The sequence below is a fragment of the Nicotiana tomentosiformis genome, chromosome 2 (genome assembly GCF_000390325.3).
Source record: "Nicotiana tomentosiformis chromosome 2, ASM39032v3, whole genome shotgun sequence".
In the NCBI taxonomy this organism is placed as follows: Eukaryota; Viridiplantae; Streptophyta; class Magnoliopsida; order Solanales; family Solanaceae; genus Nicotiana; species Nicotiana tomentosiformis.
The window spans coordinates 139,251,918-139,268,213 of NC_090813.1; the positions used below are offsets into that span (position 1 = coordinate 139,251,918).

General features: G+C 42.2%; 1 protein-coding gene across 2 annotated transcripts; it reads left to right on the forward strand.

Annotated features, from left to right (window-relative positions):
* The first annotated feature begins 13,719 nt into the window (after window positions 1-13,719).
* LOC104104586 (uncharacterized) lies at window positions 13,720-16,296 on the forward strand. 2 transcript variants are annotated; one of them, XR_688164.4, is made up of 3 exons: window positions 13,720-13,965; window positions 15,060-15,431; window positions 15,829-16,296. XR_688164.4 is itself a non-coding variant. In XM_009612718.4 (2 exons), exons 1-2 carry the CDS (start codon window positions 13,798-13,800, stop codon window positions 15,297-15,299), a joined length of 408 nt encoding a protein of 135 aa, XP_009611013.1. In that variant the 5' UTR covers window positions 13,720-13,797; the 3' UTR covers window positions 15,300-15,706. The 2 variants fall into 2 exon arrangements, 1 of the variants encoding a protein (XP_009611013.1); XM_009612718.4 differs by lacking the exon at window positions 15,829-16,296 and having other exon boundaries at window positions 15,060-15,706.

A 16,296-nucleotide genomic window follows, 5' to 3' on the forward strand; every position in this document is an offset into this window, starting at 1 on the left:
TAATTTGGCGACATCTGTGGGGAATTCTTAGTTTCCTCTAGAACTACAATTAGCGCAAGTCAGTAACGTTAAAAATAGCAAGGAGAAAGGACAAAAATAGCAAGTGACTTCCCAGCTAACCTCATGAATGTTAACAACGAAAGCTGCAAAACAGTAGGCAAGGATGTGACGCCCAACGCATCCCCTAGGCGAGAGAGTTCGCCTCCCCCACACTGCAACATAACAAAACCCAGTGGAAACAGGGCCTCCACATCTGCAGAAGAAGGGACACCCCCAGTTATGAAAAAACACCTCGAAGCATGGCTGACCGACACGCTAGCGAGCGTCCTCAACAAACCTACTCCAGGAGAAACTGCAAGAGCTTGCATGATGCAACAAACAGACGTGTAGTGCAACCGACCAAACCCTCCTACGGCAGGCATAACTCACAACATTACTAATAATGCAGGTGATAGCGCCCTCCTTGCCATTCTAAAGAGGATGGATGAAATGGAGAATGAAAACAAAGCACTGAGAGACCAGATGAAAGAACACCAAGAACGAGTTGACAAGATACCGGGCGCTCCTAAGCTGTTGCCAAAAAGGGACGCCGATAGGTTTATAGAGCAGTCGTACAATGATGATTCAGCCCCGCATACCATACCGAAGACCTTCAAAATGCGCCCTACCTCAAGATATACGACGGAACGACCAATCGTGAGGATTATATGACTCACTACGGCACCGTCTTGAAAGGCAACGACCTTGCCAAGGAACAAATGTCCTCTATTTTGCTGAAGAAGTTCGGCGAAACCCTTACGGGAGGGGCATTAACATGGTATTCGCAGCTACTAGCCCGATCTATAGAAACTATCGAGGAAATGGCCAACAAGTTCGTAACCACCCATGCCAAAGCCAAGAAGGCAGAAGCAAGAGTAAACGATATATTCGCTATTAAGCAGTCCTTGGGAAAGGGACTTCCTTGCCTGGTTCAACAGAGTAAGGATGACTCTGCCAAACTTATCCGAAGGGATGGCGATCGTAGCTTTTCCAGAATGGGCTAAGTAGAGATGGTTCAAGAGCAACTAGAAAACTGTTGAGCCGATTGATAAAGTATCCTCCAACCACTTGGGACGAAATCCATAATGCTTCTTGTGCCGAGGTCTGAGTAGATGAGGATGACCTCAACGGACCAACTCACCGTCTAATCTTAGTACAAGCCAAATCCAGAAAAGAACGAAGAGACAACCCCAGAAGAGACCACCAAGTTTCGCGATGCAACAGGGAACGACACCAACCATACATCAGGACGCCCTCCCCCCCCCCTCCGCGCTATGAAGAAGGCCTATCCAGGACAAGGACATGGACTCACCGGAAAGAAAGAGGCATGCCTCTCTTATTATCTGCTCACAATTTTTGTGTGTCACCTATAGAAATTGTCTACGCTCTTAAGAAACTCGAAACAAAGGTGAAGTGGCCGCCGAAGATGAGATCAGACCTGAACACCAGAAAATCCGATGCCTTCTATGAGTTCCACCAGGAATGTGGGCACAAAACAGAAGATTGCATCGCCCTCAGACAAGAAATCATAAATATGTTACAGCAAGGGCACCTCAAAGAGTTGATAAGAGATAAGGGGAGAACGAACTTTGCTAAAGGACGTGAATATCGAGGCCTACCAAAGTTATCATCGCCAACTCGTACGATCAACATGATCATTTGCTGCGGCGATGACTCCTCTATCAATGGCGTGAAGTTCACCACCACTCACAAGCTCAAGCAGTCCATCACCCATGAATGGTATGATAGACTCGAAGAAAGTATCATCTTCGACGAGTCGTATGCCGACGTTTGACTTTTCCTAATAATGATGCCCTCATTATTACTTTATGCATTTTAGATACCGATGTCAAACGCACCATGGTGAAGTGTCGCATGAATTATCCATCCCTGAGACCTTACCCAAATGGGACTCGAGGATAAGATAGTGTCGCGCTGCATCACACTAACCGGTTTTAATAATGCAGTTGAGTAGACATCCGGGATTACACTCCTCGTCTTGGCCGGTGGCGTGACTTTGGAGACGACATTCCACATCATGAACCAGACCACTACGTACAACGCCATAGTGGGACTACCATGGATACATCCCATGAGAGCCATCCCCTCCAGCATATACCAAGTAATTAAATTCCCAACACCATGGGGAATATTAAGCATACACGGGGAACAACGCACATCCCAGGAATGCTACTGCATTGCCTTGGACGGAACGACCACCCAACAGAAAAAAGATAAAGAAAAAGAGGAATAACAATCAACAGGGTCGATGTCGAAGCAAGAAGAGTCCGAGGACGTCATCATGGATCCTGACAAGGTCGAGGCTACAAGTTCGACCATAGAAGACCTCGACCCCATTCAATTGGACCTCAACGACCATCGTAAGAAGGCCTATATCGGCGGCAAACTCCGGGAACCAGGTAAATTCAGTCAATTCTTAATAGCTAGTGCAGATTTGTTTGCTTTCATCCATGCAGATATGTCGGGCATCCCGAAGGAAATCTCCATACACAAATTAAACGTCGACCAATTCCACCCCACGTAAGACAGGTCAAGCGTAAATTCAGCTCCGCCATCAACGATGCAGTCCGCGAGGAGGTGGAAATACTGTTAAAGAACGGCTCCATCAAGGAGTCAAAGTACCTTAAGAAAAATGGGAAATTGAGGATGTGCGTGGATTTCACATACTTGAACAAAGCATGTCCGAAGGATTCATTCCCATTACCCCATATTGACCAACTCATCGACGCAACAGCCGGGCATAAACTATTGAGTTTCTTGGATGCTTACTCATGCTATAACCAAATTCTTATGTAGGAAGAAGATTAGGAGAAGACCACGTTCATCACCCACCAGGGAACGTATTGTTATAGGGTAATGTCATTTGGACTGAAAAATGCGGGGTCTATTTATCAAAGATTGGTAACAAAGATGTTCAAAGACCAGCTTGGCAAAACCATGAAGGTATATATAGACGACATGTTGGTCAAGTCCGGAAGGGAAAAAGACCACATCGATCATCTGAAAGAAACTTTCAACATACTCAAACGGTACGGAATGAAGCCGAACCTGGAGAAATGTGCGTTTGGCATAGCCTTGAAAAGTTCTTGGGTTTTCTTGTGTCGCAGTGAGGGATCGAGGTCAACCTAGATTAAATCAAAGCTATTGAGGGAATACCAGAACTCTTAACCACCAAAAAACAAGTCCAAAGGTTGACTAGTCGAATCACTACCCTGTCAAGGTTCATCTTGTGGTCATCGGATAGATGCCACAAATTTTTTTGGTATACTCAAGAAGGACACCTACCTCGAATGGAATCCCGAGTGCGTCCAGGCTTTGCGAGAACTGAAGGCATACCTATCATCTCCGCCTCCACATTCAAAACCCGAACTAGGAGAGAAACTCTTCGTCTATCTAGCCGTCTTTGAGGTAGTGGTAAGCATAGTCTTGATCTGTGAAAACAGAGATCCATAAATCTCCCATCTATTACATTAGAAAAACACTCGTCGATGCCGAGACTAGGTACCCGTACCTCGAAAAATTGACTCTGGTCTTGGTCGTAGCTTCACGAAATCTTGGACCCTATTTCCAATGCCACCCCATCTCGGTAACCTTCCCCCTAAGGAGCATTTTGCATAAACCCGAGCTGTCGAGAAGGCTGGTCAAATGATCCATCGAGCTAAGCGAGCACGATATCATATACCAGCCGCGAACGACGATAAAGTCACAAGTGCTCGCCGACTTCGTCGCTGACTTCAGTGCAAAAATAATGCCTAAAGTCGGAAGAGAAGCCGTCCAAGCTTCCCTCCAAACACAAGATCTCTGGGTCCTATACACCGATGGCACATCCAACACATCAGGGTACGTACTAGGACTCATACTCGAGGTCTCTTCAGGAGAAGTAATGCTCGAGTCCATAAGTTGCCCGGATATGAATAGCAAGGAGGCCGAGTATGATGCCGTAATTACAGGGTTGAAGCTAGCACTCAAGTATGGGGCGAAACGGTTGAAACTCTATTATGACTCCCAACTCGTAGTCAACCAAGTCATAGGGACTTTCCAAATCAAGGAACAAAGGTTGCAAAAATACCAGATCAAAATGTACAAGCAATTGCCGGAGTTTGACGAATGCCAGCTCGATCAGATCCCACGAGCATAGAATGCCGAAGCTGATGGCCTCACCAAACTAGCCGCAACTACCAGAAGCATCACAATCAGAGATAAAAGCGTAGTCCATCTCCTCAACTCATCTCTAGACCAAATCGAGGTAAAAACCATAAACTTAACTTGGGACTGGCGCAATCATATTATCATATATTTGCAGGACGACACACTCCCAGGCGACAAAAAAAAGCCAAATTAAGAATGCAGACGGCTAGATACAGTCTCTTCCATAGTGACCTGTAAAAGAGGACTTATGGCGGCCCTCTAGAGAAATGTTTGGGCCCGAACCAAACCCAGCGCATTCTCGAAAAAGTCCATGAAGGCTATTGCAGTGCTCACTCCGGCAATCGAGCGCTGGCCAGATGCCCCATACGGGCGGGATATTATCAACCAACCATGAAAAAGGACGCTGTAGACTTTGTGAGGAAATGCGAACAGTGCCAAAAGTACGCCTTAATGATTCACCAAGCAGGAGAACACCTCCACTCAGTCACCTCTCCTTGGCCATTCATCAAATGGAGAATGGACATTGTAGGGCCCCTCCCACCATGGCGAGGTAATGTACGATTCCTTTGGGTTTTAACTGACTATTTCTCTAAATGGGTGAAAGCAGGAGCATTTGCCCAACGGGAACATGAGGTAATCACCTTTATATGGAGAAACATCATCAGCCGATTTGGCATACTCAAGGAAATCAGTTGTGACAACAGACCCTAGTTCACAAGAAAGAAAACTATCGAGTTCTTTAAAAAATGGCATATCAAGAGGGTACTCTCAACCCCATTTCACCCAGCAGGTAACAAGCAAGAAAAATCATTCAATAAGTCCATACTAAACATCATGAAAAAAAAGCTCGAAGACGCCAAGGGACTATGGCCAGAAATACTACCAAAAGTATTATGGGCCTACCGAACAACTCCGAAGACGGGCACAAGAGAGACGCCCTGCTCTTTGGTCTATGGGATCGAGGCAGTAATACCGGTCGAGGTTAGAGAACCCAGCCTAAGGTACTCCCATGAAAGTGGCATGAGTAACGATGAGAGCAGAAGGTAGGAACTCAACGAAATTGAGGAACAAAGAGATATGGCGCACATAAGAATGGTCGCCCAAAAACAACAAGCAAAACGCTATTACAATAAGAAAGGAAAGGTCCAGCCGCTTAAAGTCGGGGACTACGTACTGAAATCCAAAACTCAAGCGAGCAAAGACCTAGGGGAGGCAAGCTGGGAATGAATTGGGATGGTCCGTACAAAATCACAGCCAAAGCGAACAAGGGTTCATTCCAACTAGAGACAATGGAAGAAAAGCTACTACCAAACAACTAGAACATCAACCACCTCAAATACTTCAACTTCTGAGAGAAAAAGCGTCCCCCAAGTCGTATTCTTTTTCCCTCACTTGAGTTTTGTCCCATTTGGGTTTTCTCAAGGGTTTTTTTAATGAGGCGGCGAAGGGAACACTTTGAGTCGAAGTATGCGAGGGTAGGATCGTTGTTACTGTTTCATTGCTCGATTTCTGAATACTCTCCAAGTCAACCAATGAAGGGACTAGGTAGACTGGGACTGGAACGCTAGCCAACAATTGAAATATGTGATTTTATCCAAGTATGTAACCAAAGAAACAATGTCAAAGAAATAAGAAAATTACGTTTATCAGGACACCCTTTTCGTATTAAGGTTATGTTTAACCTCGCTCGAACAAATACCTACCGGCTCTCGACTGGGATTTAACGAAAGGTTATGTTTGACCTTTCTCGAACAAATACCTACCGACCCTCGATCATGATTTAATGAAAGGTTATGCTCTACCTCGCTCGAACAAATACCTACCGACCCTCGGCCGTAATTTAACGAAAGGTTATGATCGACCCCCCTCGATCAAACACCTATCGGCCCTCGACGGGGACTTAACAAAAGGTTATGTTTGACTAAGCTCGAATAAATACCTACCGGCCCTCAACCGCGATTTAATGAAAGGTTATGTTCGACCCCGCTCGATTAAACACCTATCGGCCCTCGACCGGGACTTAACAAAAAGGTTATATTTGACTAAGCTCGAACAAACACCTACCGGTCCTCAACCGCGATTTAACAAAAGGTTATGTTCGACCTCGCTCGATCAAACACCTGCCTACCCTTATCCGCAACTTAATGAAAGGTTATGTTCGGCGAAGCTCGATACCGGCCCTCGTCCGTGATTTAACGGAAGGTTATGTTCGACCACGTTCGAACAAACACCCATTGGCCCTCGGCCACACCTCAACAAAGAAATACACGCGACCTATAACATTCAGCTCCAAGGCCATATAAAAGATAAAAACTATAAGAAGGACCAGAGCGAAATGAGCAAACAACGAAAGCAAAAAATATATACAAGTACAGAAAATAAACCACATGAATGGAAGAAGATGCAAGGAACAACTTTGATATTTCACACTTAAACTGTTTAGAAAGGCTCGTGAAGATGCCGACAAATATACACAAAAATTCAAAAAGAAAACTACTGGTCGTCGCCATTACGACATTCAACACCCTCGCAAGCTTGACCTCCAACGGCATCACCACCCTAACCACCAATACACTCGCCATCGCCATCTTCTCCCTCAGGATAAGCGGTATCGTACTGGGCGTTCTCCTCAAGCCGGTTTACACCCTCGTCCCCTTCCTCCTAATCGGCCTCAAGCGTAGCGGGATTATATCCACAAGCAACTCGAATTGCACGAGCCTTAACATGAACATCTTTGAAGGAAACCTTAGAAATGGATCCCGCCGCATACAAATCTCGAAAGACATCTAACTGGGCCTCAACATGAATATATTTCTCATATAAATCCCGAGGATTATTGGGATATTCTAAAGCATGGGAATAGGACGGTTGTGTTAGTAATTGGGCCTTCTCGGCCTCTAGAGCAGTAACTTGGTCGTAGAGATCAGAAGTCTCTTTCTCCAACTCCCTAATTCTTTCATCGAGCCGCTCTTCTTTGAGCCTTGCCGTCGTTAAATTATTTTATCCCTCAGAACAGAGAGTCTAGATCACCACCTCAAGGGACTCCGCCTTCCTCAAAGCCTCCGACCGCACAGACTCCGCCTTCTCTAGATCCTCTTGCTTCTCAGTGACCTCGCCACTAAGATCCTCCGCATTAAACTAACATTCCTCAAGCTGGTCTCACAACAAGACTTCCTGAGCTTGGAGATCACTGTACTGGGCTTCGACTCCCCTACTAAGCTCAAGCTCTTCCTCTTTGCTCCTCAATGTCTTTTCCAAGACACTGCACTTCCCCACTACCCGCACCAACTCCTTATCTCTTGCCTTTAAGTCCTCCCTCAGTTGGCACACATCGTCACCTTCACGAAGCGGCACCAAAGCTCCCGGTACTTCTCAAGGCATCTGAAGTACTTGTCCTTCAACTTCACATAGATATCTTTACGTCTCTGCTCCCTACGAGGACTTTCAATCTTTAAGACGACCGTCTACAAAATGAATGAAGGAAGTTAGAGACTACGAAAGAACAAAACCTAAGGAAAATAACTGAGAGCAAATGTACTTACCCGAAGGGTGAGACCACCAATGTTATTTGACAGGGTGATGTCATCTATAGTCTTGAGGGTCGTACCCTCAATATCAAAACAAATAGGGACAAGGGAGGAGATAATCTTTTCGGTGTCCACAAGAAGATTACGATCCATTGGGATCGTAATAGTCCTTGAACCCCCTTACAACCTCACTTCAACTTGAGTAAGCCTCTCGCCGATCATCCTCAACTCGTCTACATCCATGTTGGAATGGGGTCCAACATCCTCCTCAACGACAACCTTCCCTCTATCATCAGTTGAAGAAGGAACGTCTGCCGTAACCCCGGAAGACGAGGCCTCTTCGCATCTCGGAAGAACAGGGCCTTCATTGCTCACCACGCCTTCGGTCGCATCCCCCGTAGGACGCACATTTGTATCCTCCAAACAAAGGGCCTTGGGACTTGCCTCTGGGCTCTCCCCGATATGCACTGTGGCCATTTGTCGAAGGACAATGCCACATCTCCTACATCGACTGTCGCCGGCTTCTCTCCCCCGACGTCCACGGCCCTCATCTTATGAGGCATCAAATCTCCATCGCTAGTTAAAGGTTTGCCGTCCTTATCAATAAGAGAACATAAGGGAGAAGCCGAAGTCTCCAAGGGCAAAGTAGGGACAAATTCGGACGCAACAACAGGACGGGCTGGAACAAAGCTAGGATCAGTTGCAGTCGAAGCAGGGTCAGAACCGAGGATGAAGTAGTCTTTCCTCTTCTGGAACGAGGGCGCGAGAGCTCTTGACCTCCTCGTAGACCCCCTGGCCGAAGCTAAGAAAAAACAGGAAAATGGAAAATCAGCGAAGGTAAAATCAACGAAGACACTGATGGTAAAAGGGAAATTACCAGTCGGGGGAAGAGCGGGCCCGAACTTCTTGAAAAAACTTGTTCATTAACGAATCCCTACGATATGAGGGAGGAGCCATTCGACCATTCGGAAATATGAGCGTCCATATAAGGAGGCGAAGTCTTGGCTGCAAAAGAAGAAGGCGAGAAGTCAAAATTTAAGACCAAACACGAGAAAGAGACCAAGATACTTAAGAGTATAGTTCCAAGCCTCAGGAAATATGTCAACATTGGTCACAACGTCCTCGGTTCTGACATAAAAGAAGTTGAACCAGAATTGACGACTATCCTTGTCACGCATCAAACCTAGGGAGGTGTGGCTGGCACCCGGTGCCTTGCTGGCCCGAGCGAACTACTCTGTAACTCATGATCGTTCAAACAAGACTAGAACATCCATAGTTCGAGTTAACTGGACTCATTCCTTTTGTAACTATCATGGGCCCACATGGCCACCACTCATAATGTACAACTGTAAGTGGGAGAACACTGTATCAATGAACCATCTCTTAAAACATGAATACATATGGGCCGTTAAGGCCTCTGACATACTATACAAAATGAACCTCTGTCTACAAAGCCTCTAAGATTATTCGACATCAATTAGGACAGGGTGCCGGCCTACCCATAAGTCTGTAGCAAAACTCTGACACGATGACTTATAGATTCGGCTGCACTCCGAATGAGGTGGAGTCTTACCGATCCTTCGCTGAATGCTGACCTCGTCTACTATGAGGGCTTGTCAAACTGATTATCTATACCTGCATGCATGAATGCAGTGTCCCCATCAAAAGGACGTCAGTATGAATAATGTAATGAGTATATAAGGCAGAACTTAAATATAACAATAAGTCAACACTAATTAAAGACATATAAAAATCAACTTGAATCTCTAAAGTGCCACCGTATATACATACTTACTATACTTATATATATAATGCTTCTATTTGAGACTATTATCCATATCATATGATGCATGACTGCCCAACTGATCAGTGGTAACTGCTCGACCGGCCGTAGCACGGTGGTAAATGCATGACTGCCCGACCGGCCGTAGTTCGGTGGTAAATGTATAACTGCCCGACCGACCGTAGCTCGGTGGTAAATGCATGACTGTCCGACCGGCCGTAGCTCGGTGGTAAATGTGTAACTGCCCAACCGGCCGTAGCTCGGTGGTAAATACATGACTGCTCGACCGGCCGTAGCTCGGTGGTAAATGCATGACTGCCCGACCGGCCGTAGCTCGGTGGTAAATGTGTAACTGCCCAATCGGCCATAGCGCGGTGGTAAATGCATGATGTATATAATACCATTATCAACATTAACATCTTTATTGGATGCCTTAATAGAGAGTTAAGAACATACTTATGCATGCTTTGAATATCATTTTACAGGAATGAACAACGTAGACCTTCTTAGTTACTGAGAGTAGAACCATTTATGAAATAACATTACGTTTACGTATTGTTACTTGGATCATGCCAAAAGAAAGGAGGGATAGCCTTAATATACCTGAGCCGATTTTCTTGACAATCTATCTAACCCATGTCTTTTGTGTAAAACACGTAACGATGGATCGAAATAAGGAAAAATCCGTATAATATTTTTGAGAAAGATTGCACCAAAGAGGAACTTTAAACATTCTTGAAACCTCTTCCGGATCAACTACTTTGTCTAGTCTATGGTTTATTAGTCTTATGATATCACCTTCATCGACTATTATGCTGGTGCCACGATAAGGAAAATAGTCGACTTCTACATCTTGGGAGCGTTGACAGTTTCTTCTTTCATATATAAGTTCAAAAGCATCATCCCATAGCTATAGCCTATAAATATCTACTTTGGTTGTTATGGCTACATCTAATAATCATTCTGGTACTAGATATTCTTTTTGCCCCTCTTATGAAAGTTAACACCCTTATAATGCCTAACAAGTTTAGCTAGACCAAAATCAACCAACACCTCCTTAGCACATGAATAGTTGGCAATTTGTTTCCAAATTGCTATAGTCCCACGTGGATGTGTTGTCCCCTAATGATTATCCAAAATCTCACTTAAATAATTATCCACAAATTTTTAATTAATTTGTTAACTTCCCACTCAAATCACTAATTAACCAATTATTCACATAATTAAGAATTATCCCAAAATGTCAAATTTCGACGAAACTCATTTTTTTCAACTCGTTTACCCTATGACCTTCACGACACATACTTATCACTTGTTATAAATAGCATAAATAATTATAACCTCAAAAATAGTCTTGTCCTCATCATAAAGTACTACTATTAAAATATTAAAATATTAATAAATCATGGTACCATATCAAATCATTACATACACTATTATTTCATTAAAACATCCATGTAAGAATACATATATTTTCTCAACTTCTAATTTCCTAATCTCATATAAAGAGTACAAATTTTCGTACGCTTAATTCTTAAAATGGTAAAAAGATAACCTTCTTTTCTTGTGAAAAAAATAATTTTTATCTTTACAATAAGGAAAATCTCATAAACTTTCTCATATTATGTATATAATTTAAGCATGTTCGAAAGTAGTAATATTAATAACTATATAAAATCATATTTTTCAAACCTTCTTTTACAAAAATGTTATATTCAAAATACCATATCAAATGTATATAACGGTATCAAAGTTGTTAAACTTACGGAGACTTACAAAAACATAATCACAAATCTTTTATAACCTCGTGAATGGTCTTAATCCTTTCAAGCTCATATAGATTACTACGACTCATCCTAGTATTAAAGTACGGGATGTAACAATCCTTGTCGTCCATCTTCACTACCAGACACTCCCCCCCTCGGCGGCGAAGGTTCAACATGGCCCCGTATAAAAGCTAGGGGCGAACATATGGATTAAATGTCGCAGTGTCAATTCGACCCCGGGCAGCTCCAGCGCGAGCTGAGCAGGGCAAACGCCGTAGTGATGACATAACTCCTCCACCAGTGGAAGGAGGGGGAAATAATAGATGACTTGGAAGGGGTAGGCGTAGAGGGAGCATTACCCAGGACGGTGAACTTGTACCGTATCCCACCCGGCCGGGATTAACTCGATATGATTGGGAAGGCCGAATTTAGCCTTAAGCTCCTCTAATTCCTTCACCTCATTACTGAAGGAAAGGCTCCAGGTTCAGCGTCTGGTGATTTGGTAAAATCGGATATGGAATCAGGATTGCGTGAGATTATCTCTTCCACCGACGGGAAGGTTCCATCCTCAACGGTGGCAGGAACACTCTCCTCATGTGAGGGAAACACCACTTCCAAGGGAGCAATACGACTCCCCTCGCTAGCCTCAGAAGGTACGCTAGACATGATTCAATATAAAGAAGGAGAATAACGAACAAGAGGGAAGAAATAACGATGTAAATCGCTGAAACAGAGAGTAAAAAAGATTTTGCAGAGAAGATGAAGGGGAAGCTATTGCTTAAAGAGAAGGAAAGGTTTGGAAAAAGTTTCAAAATCAACAAACCTTCCCCTATTTATAAGGTTTGGGAGACACTGGAATCGAAACGGTGGGTCATGCTTAGCACGAAAATCGAAATGACAAAGCCAATCAAGGGTCACACCTAAATCGATGCAATGCGTCAGGAAACGACGTCAATATGACGCATGATGTCATGATGTCACTTCTTCTCTTGGACCAGATGGCTTCAACAGACTTCCCGAGTAACTCAAAAAATTCAAAATATGCGGACCTTAGAAGGCCACGTAGTCCCGACTCCACGACCACCACCTCAACCAACTCTATAGAGTTGTAACACGAACGACATTGTCCGCGAGAAAGACCTCGATAAGCGGAGGGACTAACTGTATGGGTCAAAATCCATCTTTAGTCGAAATGGTATTGGTAAAATATTCTTGGGATGCCACGCGTCGAAGTAGTCTAATCATCAGCGGAGGCCATGGTCGAAGAGTCAGCAAGACTGAAGTCGAGGAGTTGTCATCAAAGCCGAGGTCGAGCACCTTTGACAAAGCTATAACGGCTAGTTTTGAGATAGGACACAAAAGTGAATATTCTAGTGAATATTCTCTGCACTTGTATTGTTAGGGTTTTTTAGGAATATATTCCCTATAAATAGAAAGAGACACAATGATAGGGGACATGTGATATTCATTTGTAAAAACATACTTTGACTTGAGAGAGGGTCGGATTTCATTGCAAGCATACAAACATCACCTTTTCACTAAGATTCTTGTCTACACGTTTTCACTAGATCCGAGAATAACTCAGATATTCAAAGGATTGTCAATAACTAAGATTCTTGGATGACTCATTCATTCTATTTACTTAAATGTCATTTATTGCTATTCATCACTATTTAATGCTACATTATTGTCTGTGATTTTTTGAATATTTACTATATGCTATCGTTATTATCAAGATATACCTACGTAGTATTTATTGCACTTCCAAGAACTCTATCTTGGTAGCTAAAATTAACCCTTATTTATATAAATTTAATATTTTTTGGTCAAACACATAAAAGTTGCCGCCGATCTATATTTTTTACCCATGAATTTGCCTACCTATGAAGTCAACTCGAGTACCTTGCCAACAGCCTTTAATAAAGCAGTAAAAAGGTAGATGAAGCTTTCCCAAAACCTTTCTTTCTCATGGAACCATACAGAAAATTAAACTGCTTCTTAAGCAGTCGTACTGAATTTAATAACCGCTAATCAAGGCGTAAAAAATAATAGTATCGGAATTTATCTAAATCAAGATACTGCACACGGGTCCATCGTCGGGACATCAATTTTGGTAAGCATGCCAAACCGCTCCAGAAAAAATAATCTTACAAAAATCTCTTATGTCTTATTTACCGATTTCATTTGTTAGTTTTGTGATCCTTATGAAAATTTGTATCGAGTCATAACAGAAAGGAGTCAATCAATCAATTAACTACATTTAAAATGTCATTAATTGAATTTTTATTTTTTTTAATAGAATTTTCGTCCGGACTGTTAGGGGTAAATCGGGGAATTAGATAACAGAAAGGAGGGTAAAATTGTCATTAAATTTCGAGTACCTAATTCAATTCGTAAAGTACCTCTTGCTTTGTGCACAGCAGCAGCTTAGGGCTTATAACAGTCAAATTCCGCTCGGAAACAGCAAAAGGGAATATACGCCATAGCCAAGAGGCCAGACATTGAAGGAACCATGTTTGCGACAGCGATAAGGTACATTGGGAGGAAACCAAAGCCCAAAATGAAACCCATTGAGCTTAAAACTCCACCTGAGCAGACACAAACTATTACCAGGGTTATTTTCGACATTTTGAAAGAACATGGCCCTCTCACCATTGCTGACACCTGGGAACGTGTCAAGGTAATTCATAAAATGAGCTTTTACAAATTCTCTAAATTTGAATTAACTATTGTATGGAAACTTGATTGCCTTTTACAATTTTGATTCATTTTCTGAAGTTTTACATCTGTTCTTGTGAATCATTACTTAGCTTTGAATGAGATGGGACGAGTTAGAGCAGCGTCAATTTGATTCATATAGCAGAGCTCAATTATCTTTGGATTTAGAAATGTAGTTAATTGATTGATTGACTGCCTAAGTGGTAATGTTAGATAATCTTAGTTTCAGGAAGTGGTAGTGAAAAAGAACTGAACTTTGGGACATAGTTGAATGAACTAAAAGGAAAAGTTGTCCTTTTCTTTTTTTCGTTTCTTCAGGGCTTAGAGTAGGCCTTCAAACTCAAATTGCAGAAGAAAAAAATTATTAGGATTGCCTTGCTTTTAATGGATCTGTCTGGATGTTCAGGTGGCGTTTGGGTGAGCTTTTGGGAGTTCCTGAAAGTACTGTTTTTGCAAAAACTTCATTAACTCGCCCAAACGCCATATTAACTGCTCTAACCTAAAAGATAACACACGTATGTTACATTTCTCCTTCAATTATTAGAATCATAGAGAGAAGCAGTGGATGCTCCACTTTATATTTATGCATCACTCTAATAAGATTTTATACTTTTCTATATAGACACAGTTGGTGTACGACGTACACCAACTGTGTATATGCTAGATTTCCTCTGGTTAGAATGAAATTAAATAGACAATTTACGATCTGTATAATAGTTCAGTTACTATCCTGCGAGTGCTTCTTTTTGAAGGCTTGACACTAGGCTTTTTGGTAAATGACCGCTAAGTTTACGGAATATTCCTAGCGTCTAATTTACCATATCAAGGACAATTAGTTGCTTTACTAACAATTAACAACTGTTCTATTGCCTTTCTAGTTGTGGTGGAATGTTGATGGTTAAGTCTTTGTTTTCCCGCCGCTGTACTTCTTAGCACAGAGTATAAAATTATGTAAAATTGTTACCATTTTTTTCTGATTCTCATGAACCTACTGTTCTTAACTTTGAGAACTCTAGGCTGCTCTTTCCTAACTGTTTTTCCCCTGCAAAACTCCAGGATGTTGGGTTGAGAGGCTTGACAAGCAAAAGGCACATGAAGATAGTATTAAGATGGATGAGGGAAAGACAGAAGCTTAAGCTTATATGCAATCATGTTGGGCCCCAGAAACAATTTCTGTATACTACCTGGTTCACAAAACCAAATACAATGCAGACAAAGCCAGGAACCCATACTTCCTGGCCAAATACGAAGCAGATAATGCCTGGAAGTGATATTTCCCGGCCAAAGTCATCATAAACCTTATAGCGTGGTGTCTGATTATTGAACCAAAGATTTTTTGGAGCTTTCACCATGCTCTGAAGCTTTACAGGGCAACTACGATGGCTTTCACAACCTTTTAACTCTGGATATCAAGGCCTTAGCTTTTGGGTAGAGACTTTCTTTCTTCTTCTTTTTTATGTATATATTATGTTACAGGGTTAATGGCATTATCAGTAATAATCTCTACAGTCTACAAAACAAATGATGATTCGAGGAAAGCTCAAACAAAACAACATTGATATTGAAATAAGATCTCAAAACTCTGACGTGATTGACAAATTTGAGGCTTTTGGTAATTCAGTGCTTTAGTTGTGTTGATAACATAATTATGATGGATAATTATCAGTTCAGATATGAAGGAAAACAAAAGCAATCTTTGCAAACACTAGTTTCCCAGTTTCTTAGAAGATCAGTCGTTTGATGATTTGAAACATTGCCAATTCTTCTGTCAATTGATATCTTCTGACCCTGTCATATATTTTCTGTTCATTTTAATCGTCTGCAGTTTGCCGTTGTTTGAACAGCTTTTAGCAAAGAGCGATTCATGGTTCATTAGGCTCCATTCTGTCTAGATATTGTTACAAAGCCTTTTACCTGATTCTTGCAAGTTGTAACATCGAACCAAGGTCCCTCAATACTTTAACGAGGCTCAAAAGATTTTACGAATGCAACTGTGAGCATATTCAGGTACTCTGTTTGGATAGCTGATGGACTACTTGATAATGGAATCTTGATACAAGTCCTAAGTTCTTTCGTGTTTCTGGCTTAAACTATTGTTAAGTAGAGCGCCGGAGTATGGAAGTTGCCACCATGTTAAAACTAGTGTGGAGAATCTGTGCTTAGTTTTGGTTGAGTATTCCAAATGAGAGGATGAAAGTGCTTAGTTTGGTTTGAAAAATCTGTGCAAATATTGTGATTACATTTTCTTGGTTTACTTACATAAGATAGATTAGTTAGTGTGATTTGACCTTTA

What these genes read in the sequence shown, in the direction of transcription:
- LOC104104586 (XM_009612718.4), top strand. Translation starts at nt 13,798, where the DNA reads ATGTTTGCGACAGCGATAAGGTACATTGGGAGGAAACCAAAGCCCAAA. An exon ending in ACACCTGGGAACGTGTCAAG is followed by an intron (nt 13,966 to 15,059) that starts GTAATTCATAAA and finishes GCAAAACTCCAG; the next exon opens with GATGTTGGGTTGAGAGGCTT.